This window comes from Leptonychotes weddellii, chromosome 6, assembly GCF_054177405.1.
Source record: "Leptonychotes weddellii isolate Sample4059 chromosome 6, ASM5417740v2, whole genome shotgun sequence".
In the NCBI taxonomy this organism is placed as follows: domain Eukaryota; kingdom Metazoa; phylum Chordata; class Mammalia; order Carnivora; family Phocidae; genus Leptonychotes; species Leptonychotes weddellii.
The window spans coordinates 65531303-65540657 of NC_138374.1; the positions used below are offsets into that span (position 1 = coordinate 65531303).

A 9355-nucleotide genomic window follows, 5' to 3' on the forward strand; every position below is an offset into this window, starting at 1 on the left:
CGCCTGGGTGGCTCAGTTGGTTAAGCGACTGCCTTCGGCTCAGGTCATGATCCTGGAGTCCCGGGATCGAGTCCCGCATCGGGCTCCCTGCTCAGCAGGGAGTCTGCTTCTCCCTCTGACCTTCCTCCTTCTCATGCTCTCTGTCTCTCATTCTCTCTCTCTCAAATAAATAAATAAAATCTTTAAAAAAAAAAAAAAATACTCCCATCTCCTGTCATACTTTCTATATATAGTTCTCTTTAGTTAGTTAAATATGCTATTTGTAATGTACATAAATGTGATTCACTGCAGAAGTAAACAGCACACTTGATAAACTTCCTTTCTCATAGAGCTGTTTATTTTTCCAAGTTTCCAAAAGTCCTTCTTTTCTACGTTATGTCTTCCTTTTGTAGGCCTTTCACATTTCTTTCTTTTTTTTTTTTAAAGATTTTATTTGTTTGAGAGAGAGAGAGAGCACGAGCGGAAGCACTGAGGGAGAGGGAGAAGCAGGCTCCCTGCCAAGCAGGGAGCCCGACGCAGGGCTCAATCCCAGGACCCTGAGTTCATGACCTGAGCCAAAAGCAGACACTCAACCAACTGAGCCACCCAGGTGCCCCTTTTCACATTTATTTCAACTGTTCTATAAAGTCAAGCACTCCATCCAGTTCCCTTATTCACCAAATCTCTCTGTCCTAAAGGCCTACTTTCTACTCCATCTAGGTGGTTGCTCTCTGGGTCTGCTCTAACAGCCATCATCCTAGGAATTCCCTTCACTGTTTTCTCTTGACAGAGACCCACTGTTAAGTGAACTGCCCATCTTCCTCCTTCTTGGTTTATTCCCATGGGTTGCAGCACATCATCTAGTACTTTCCTGAAAAAGGTACATAGGAGATATTCTTTGTCTATAGGTCTAAATACATCCTAACCCTCAAACTTCATTGTTTTATGGATAGTTTAACCAGGTACAGAATTCCAAGTTGAAAATTATTTCCCTTCAAAATTTTGAAGGTACTTTTGCTTGTGTTAAAAACACTACTTTCATTTGTCTTCTCATTCTTAGTAGTGGTTTTTAATTCCTGGTGTTTTAAAAATTCATAATAATGCACTGGGGCATGGCTCCTTCTTCACTAATTTTTCAGGTGTTTGATAGGTTCTTTCAATATAAAGATTCAATGTCCTGGGGCGCCTGGGTGGCGCAGTTGGTTAAGCGTCTGTCTTCAGCTCAGGCGCAGGTCATGATCCCAGGAATCGAGCCCCACATCTGGCTCCCTGCTCATCAGGGAGTTTGCTTCTCCCTTTCTCCCTCTTCCTCACCACCACCCCCACCCTGCCTGCTGGTGCTCTCACACACACACTGTCTTAAATAAATGAATAAAATCTTTAAAGAAAACATAAAGATTCATTTCTGTCAGTTCTGAAGATTTTTCTTCTTTTAGGGGCTCCTGGGTGGCTCAGTCATTAAGTGTCTGCCTTTGGCTCAGGTCATGATCCCAGGATCCTGGAATCAAGCCCTGTGTCAGGCTCCTTGCTCAGCGGGAAGCCTGCTTCTCCTTCTCCTACTCCCCCTGCTTGTGTTCCCTCTCTCGCTGTCTCTGTCAAATAAATAAAATCTTAAAAAAAAAAAAAAAAAGATTTTTTCTTCTTTTAGTTACTTGGTAATTTCTCCACCCACCCAAGGATTATTCCAGGATGACCCTAGTGATTGATTTGTATATGGGGGTGGGGGGAGGAGAATATACCACTGTATATACAGCACTCACTAAGGAGAGAACATAAGAACAAGCACTATATATATAATGTAGCACTCACTAAGAAATGAGCTACAAATCAATAATATAGTTGTGAGACAGTTCATAAGAAAACCCTAGCTGATTTTTTCTTGTTCAGTTCTTCAAAATCCAATTGCTTTTTATAGTTACACATAACCAGGCATGCTGGTTTCCATGGCTTCTTGATTCCTCAGGCTGACCGATTCTAGAAGTAATGCTAGTGTCTCTTTCCTCATTGTAAAAAACAAAGATATAAACATATGAGTATACTCAAACAACAGTGGTATGTGTGGGTTACTTGTTAATTTCTTCCCCTCTAATTTCACTATTCCTAGAATGATACTCGATATCACTCATCTTCTAACATTTCCATCACTGCTTTCTTATACTTTCTGGAAGTTTTCCTCAACTTCAAACTCTGCTTTATTGAATTTTAATTTCAGTTTTTATTTCCAAGTTTTTCTTGTTCTTTGTTCCCTTTTCAGTATATCGTGTTCTTGTTTTACAGATGCTTATAGGTTCTCTGAGATTAATAATAACCAGAGATAATAGTTTATGTTTGCTATCTTCACTATCTCTCTCCTCAAGGGTCATTTCTTCTGTTTGTTTTAGTTTCAATCTTTTATGCTGGAGCTTTCCTTGATTATTCACACTGAAGGATGACCTGCTAAAACTTGACTGTGTTGTGGTAGGGTTTATTAGCGGATAAGCTTTCCATTTGGTGATTCATCAGGGATCTAGTTTACTTAGGGGATCTCTAGTACTAAAATGTGGAAGATTACTTAGGGGATCTCTAGTACTAAAATGTGGAAGACATTTAAAATTTCTCCACAGAATTCTAACCATCACGCACTCTCTTGTTCCGTCCCCAGCCCATCTCATGCCAAAGGGGATAGACTCCTAGCTGTCTGTGTTCCAGACTTGTAGGTGGTCTCGCATTATTTTTTTTTAAATTTTATTTATTTAAGGGAGAGAGAGAGAGAAAGAGAGGGAGGGAGGGAGAGAGCGGGGTGAGGGGCAGAGGGAAAAGCAGACTCCTGGCCGAGGAGGGAGCCCAATGGGGCAGGGTGAGGGGGGTTTCCATCCCAGGACCCCAGGATGACCTGAGCCGAAGGCAGAGGCTTAAATGACTGAACGACCCAGGTGCCCCTCACATTATTTTTTTTATATATACATGTACATATACATATGCATTCATAGTAACAATCATTTTTTAACTGGAAACAATCTGAAATGTCTTGAACTCAGTCTATGGCCAAATCTAAAATCAAATAAAATTTACCAGAGAAAAGGGAAAATATGAAGAAGAGAGTATTTGAAATGTTACAAATATGCCAATGTGATGCTCACTGTTGAATTATGCACAATAGGAAAAATAAACGAAGTAACCTAAATATCTTTTTTTATCAAGAATTTTTTTAAAGATTTTATTTATTATTTGAGAGAGAGCAAGCATGAGCAGGGAGGAGGAGCAGAGGGAGAAGGAGAAGCAGACTTCCCACTGAGCAGGGAGCCTGATGTGGGACTTGAGCCCAGGACCCTGGGATCATGACCTTGGCTGAAGGCAAATGCTTAACTGACTGAGCCACCAAGGCACCCAATCAAGAGCTAATTAAACAAATTATGATACAGCTATTCCATAGTATGAATGTGCTGATATAGAAAGATTTATCAGTTAGACTATACCAAGCCCTGCCCCAAAAGGCGGGGTTTGTAGTGTCAATGATCCCATTTATAAAAATATCATATTGTATATGTGTATATATGTATATATGTGTTATTTAGGCATATATATTTATTATAATATATAGTAACATTAATATATTAATAATTATATATTACACACACATACATATTATACATATGGTATGTTAACACTATTTCTGAAATAATATAGCAACAAAAATGGGGACAAAAAGAACAGCAACAGAATGTGAAAGCCAGAAAGCAGATGAATGAGAGTCAACAGACCCAAGAAAGACAACCCTTTTCTCAAGTCAGCAGTGAATGGGGCTGAGAATGAAACCAGTCTGCCAGAGACTCAGGAATAACTGGCTATACCATGTACCTATGAAAATGAAAACTGGAGGAGGCAGCCTAACATAAGGAGCAGTAGGTGAACATTATTTGAAAAGTATTTAAGGGCGCCTGGCTGGCTCAGTCAGGTCTGCCTTTGGCTCATGTCCTGATCTCAGGGTCCTGGGATCGAGTCCCACATTGGGCTCCTTGCTCAGTGGGGAGCCTGCTTCTCTCTCTGCCTCTACCCCTCCCCATGGCTTGTGCTCTTTCTCTCTCTCTCAAATAATAAAATCTTCAAAAGAAAAAGAAAAGTATTTACATTCCTAGGTCCTCACCCCCACTGCAGTTTGCTAGGTGACTACTCTTCTGGAGGTTTATTCTCTGAAGATGGTAAGACAGGGTTCCTGGCCTAGGCAATGCTAAGAACTACTGAAGGCAGAGGTACAGGTGTGATGCTGAACTCAGTGGGATCAGTGAACTAAAAATGCTAAGGCGCACCTCAGTGGCTCAGTCGGTTAAGTGTCCAACTCTTGATCTTAGCTCAGGTCTTGACCTCAGGGTCATGAGTTCATGCCCTGTGTTGGGCTCCATGCTGGGTGTGGAGTCTACTTAAAAAAAAAAAATGCTAAGAATTTTCCCTCCTCCCTTTACCATTCCTCAACTGGATCCTAGAGCACTGGAAGCCGTTCTCTTACCCTCCAGTCAAGACTAGAAGACTCCTCTCTTTAGAATGCAACTAGTCTAAGAAAAAGACCTAAAGATCTGACAGTAGTCCTCTCCAAAAAACGGCCCACCCAGATTACCCTACAGTGAAACTCAAAGTTGACCTGTCCCAACAATGTGCTCAAGATTCCTAATTTGGAGAAGACAGCCAAGGAAAAAGTCCTTCATCAGGAAGAGATCAAAACAACCAAGCAGGAAAAAGCAAACTGGAAGTAAGTAACCATGCAAAAGAAGAACAAACACTTACAATATTCTTTGGAAAGAGCAAAGACAGAAAGATAAGACGTGGTACCCATCTTAAAAGAACAGAATGGTAGGAGACCATGTAGAAAATAAAGAGCTCTTGACAATTAAAGGCATTACAGCTGTCACTAAGCATTATAGCAGTAAATTAATAGTCAATAAAAGGATCAGAAGATAAAGCTGAGAAAATTTCTAAGAAATCAGAGAAAAGGGGCACCTAGGTGGCTCAGTCAGTTAAGTGTCTGACTCTTGACTTCAGCTCAGGTCATGATCTCAGGGTCCTGGGACTGAGCCCCGCCTCAGACTCCCCACTCAACAGGGAGGCTACTTGTCTCCCTCTCCCTCTGCCCCTCCTCTTGATCATGTGCTTGCACACACTCTCTCTCAAATAAATATATCTTTTAAAAAAATAATCAAAGAAAAACATAAAAGAATAATAGCCCCACCCCCCAAAAGATAAACATATTAGAATATGCTATAGAAAGTACAATACTGATATAATGACTAGTCAAGAAAAAAAAACACACACACACACAAAAACAAACAAAAGAGGCGCCTGGGTGGCTCAGTCGTTAAGCGTCTCCCTTCAGCTCTAGTCGTGGACCCAGGGTCCTGGGATTGAGCCCCACATTGGGCTCCCTGCTTGGCGGGAAGTCTGCTTCTCCCATTCCCGCTCCCCCTGCTTGTGTTCCCTATGTCTCTGTCAAATAAATAAATAAAATCTTAAAAAAAAAAAAAAAACACAAAAAAGAACAGTAAAATACAGAGGAGGAAATAATCAACAAAATAATTCAAGAAAAGAACCTTGAACAGAAAGGCACACGTTTCTAGAATGAAAAGAGCCTACCAAAAACACAAGACAGTGGATAAAAATTTTAGGACATTAAAAACAAAGATTCAAGATTCCAAATACAGGGATAAGCAAAAAAACAACAAAACAAACAAACAAAAAACCCATGTATTAAAACAAGTCACAAAGAAAGAATAAGTAATTGGAAGAGCTCTGGACTTCACAGAAACAACATTAGAAGAAAAAAAGACAACTGAACAATACCAATAAAACACTGAGGGAAAAACATTCAACCCAGCTAAACCATGCACAGAATACATTTTCTCAGACATACACAGTCTCTAAAAACTTAACCTGCCTTCTCACTCACTTGTTCTTAAAAAGTTACTAGAGAATATGTTCCACCACAATGAGAGTATGCTCAAGGAGGGTAAAAAAGACATGAGATGCCAAAACAAAGGAATCCCAAGGAGTACTCTGAAAAGTGATCCCTAGAATGGGATCTATCCCCAGGAAGATATCTGTATACCAGATGCAGAAGGACACCAGTCCATACTAGCAGTGTTGTTTCCAAAGAAGGTAATATGAAGACTACTATCACTACGATGCCTGCTGCCCCCATACAGTCTGAAGGAGTTTAAATAGGTTTAGCTTGTTTTAACAACATGTTGATAAACTTTTCTAGCTCTCCCCTCCATGTCTGCCAGGTGTTACTCCGATCAGCTGACTGCATCACTTTACCCAGCAGAAACGTTTTTCTTTGACCTGCACCTGAAAGCTAGAGGTATATTTGGTAAGCCTAGAATCAGAAAATACAGAGCAGCTTACTACTCTCATATTCCTGGTTCATCATCCACTACAACTACATGAGATTTTCTGATCATGGTGAGCCTCGATATTTCCCAGAACTCCCTTATGACCTTGCCCCACTGAATTCCCTTAGAGATGCTTTTGCAAACTCTCAGAGAAGTTGAATATGAAATAAGAATATGGCCTACAGACTCTATTCAGGTAACATTCTCAGGCAGCCTTCATCTGAGTGGAAATATTGCCTTTTCTCACACAGCAAGGCTTATGCTTGCTACTCAGTTTAAAAAAAACTAAACAATATGCTCTTTAGAAATATATATTTATGTTTAATATATACATATATGTTTAGTTCTAAAGAAAAGTAAAGGAATGATCACACTAAAATCTGGATATTACAGGCGCCTGGGTGGCTCAGTCGTTAAGCATCTGCCTTCGGCTCGGGTCATGACCCTGGGATCGAGCCCTGCATCAGGCAGTCTGCTTCTCCCTCTTCCTTTGCCTCTCCCCCTGCTTGTGTGCTCTCTATCTCGTGTGCCCACTCGCTTTCTTGCTCAAATAAATAAAATCTTTAAAAAAATTTTTTTTAAAAATCAGGATATTACTTACTTCTGGGGCAGAAATGCAAAATTCTTTTAAGTAAATACTGTTTGTTCACCACTATGACAGACACACCAGTGTTCATATTCATATTATTCTTTATATTATATATATATTTTGATATACTGTCTGTATGTCTGATACATCAGAAAATTATAAAGACTGAACTTAAGAATATTTACAGCATTATAAAATTAGTTTATATAAATAACCATCTGAACTAAGAGACATAAAACAATTTGTCACATTCTAAATGAGTAAAAATCCAAACTCTTAAGTAATGAGAAATGTAAAATATTTTTATGAAGATACATACTTCATTTAATAGGTCATATTTCCCCCTTTCCCTGACAGTCAAATTTATTAAATCCCCTCTCCAGTTTTCCTCATTTTTATTATTTGATAGTTATACTTCATTCTGCCTTAAATATTAAGCAATAATGCCATCATAAAAGAGACTATAATAAATGTAATCGAGAAGCAAAGTTTGGTATTCTTTATGAAAAAAATTCAGTATATAGTCTAATATTGCATAACACAAACCATGTTTTATGTGGCAACAGAAAAGGACAGTACCTGAAAAACCCACAGTACAGTACTGTAGGGTGAATAATAAATCATAACTAAAATTTAATGACACCTTTAGATCTACTAATAATAGAAATATTTCCAATCCTCAATCAATGGCTGATTTTATTTCAAATAACAGACAACAAAATTATGGTCCAATTAAAAACAGTGAATTGCCGGGGCACCTGGGTGGCTCAGTCGTTAAGCGTCTGCCTTCGGTTCAGGTCATGATCCCAGGGTCCTGGGATCGAGTCCCGCATCGGGCTCCCTGCTCCGCGGGAAGCCTGCTTCTCCCTCTCCCACTCCCCCTGCTTGCGTTCCCTCTCTCCCTGTCTCTCACTCTCTGTCAAATAAATCTTTAAAAAAAAACAAAAAAAAAACCAGTGAACTGCCTTTATAGAATTTGACTTATAACAACTAAAAACATATAGTTGCATGCAACAGGATATTTGCTATGTTTACCTTGAAGTCCATTAAGGATGGAAGTAATTTCTATGGATTTAATATGAGCTGTATCAGAGTTTTTGGCATCAGTAAGATCCAGTTTGGATACCATTTCAGGAGATGGATTTGTCTGGAAAGGTGGTTTTGACAAGCGCCGAAGTTTACAGTTTTTAGGAGAGTATTTTTCATCTTTGTCTTTTTCTTTGTCTAATTTATTCTAGGTTAAGAAAAAAAAGTATCTCATGTTAACCATAATTTATCATGAGGCATTTATTAGTAACAATGTTAACACACATTTTAAATTCAAAGTTGTATTTTATATTATTAAATAATATGAAAAGAATGTAGGAAGCTCCCCAAAAACAGCCAGAAATGTTTTTCCAGTTTTTAACAAATGCTACAGGATACTGCTAATAACTGACATTACAAATTCTTCAAAATTAAATCCCAAAAGGCTTAAATATTCATTAAAAAAAAAAATTTCAACCTGGTAGTTTCAAAACTTGTAACATTTTCAATATAAAATGTGGGTTGGGAATGACAAAATTCCAAACATCTTCATTTAGCTGATAACTGGGAATAACTGTAAACAAATGATCTCTTATAATGTGAAGTCGCGAGGCAACCTTCCTGCCTTGTTGATAAATTAACGTTTGAGGGGAAAAAACTGTCTGTTTACAACTAAAATGAGGAGAGGCTAGCTAAAATACTTCCTGGAAACTGCTTTTTAACTTTGTTTTGAAAATAATTTATAGGAAAAATCATTTAGACAAGGTTCCTAAATGATGATGTAGAGCATGATGGAGCAGTAAACAACTCTGAAATCCTATTATAGAGACAGACTATAGAATCTCAGTGACTATTTTCACACTTCTCCCAAAGATGGTACATCACTATCATGATTCTGGATTCACAGAAGGTAATTCATTACATATTGCAGATGCTCTGGGGTAATGGTTCTCCAAGTGTGGTCCATGGGCCCGCACCATGAGCATCTTACGGGAATGTGTTAGAAATGCAAACTCCTGGAACCAACCTCACATCTAGTGAATCAGAAATGCTGGGGATGGGACCAAGCCATCAGAGTTCCAGCAAGTCCTCCAGATGACTGTGATAGGTGCTCAAGTGGGAGAGCCACTCACTTAAGACATCTGGCCTTAATTCTCAGAATGGACTGAAAAGTCTGATGTGTAGTGTAGGTAGATGATCCCAACCTACCAATAATTAGTGCTGCTCCATTTGTCTCCTGTTGCTAGCCTTTTCACTACTTCATTATTTTATTCCAGAGATCATAATGTAACATGTATTCTGAGGGCAGAAAAGGTCCACCCCATTCAAAATTCAAATATGACTTTTAATGGCTATCAGAAGACAGATGAGACAGAGTGAGAGAGGGGTGTGCAATATCAGA

General features: G+C 39.0%; 1 protein-coding gene across 1 annotated transcript in view; it reads right to left on the reverse strand.

Moving 5' to 3' along the window:
* The window catches only part of ARID4B (AT-rich interaction domain 4B), an 82694-nt gene that overhangs the window by 15112 nt on the left and 58227 nt on the right, over window positions 1-9355 (reverse strand). Inside the window, exon 16 of the mRNA XM_081823167.1 lies at window positions 7963-8161. Coding sequence (XP_081679293.1) covers window positions 7963-8161 — 199 coding nt within the window. The remainder of the gene's footprint in view (window positions 1-7962; window positions 8162-9355) is intronic.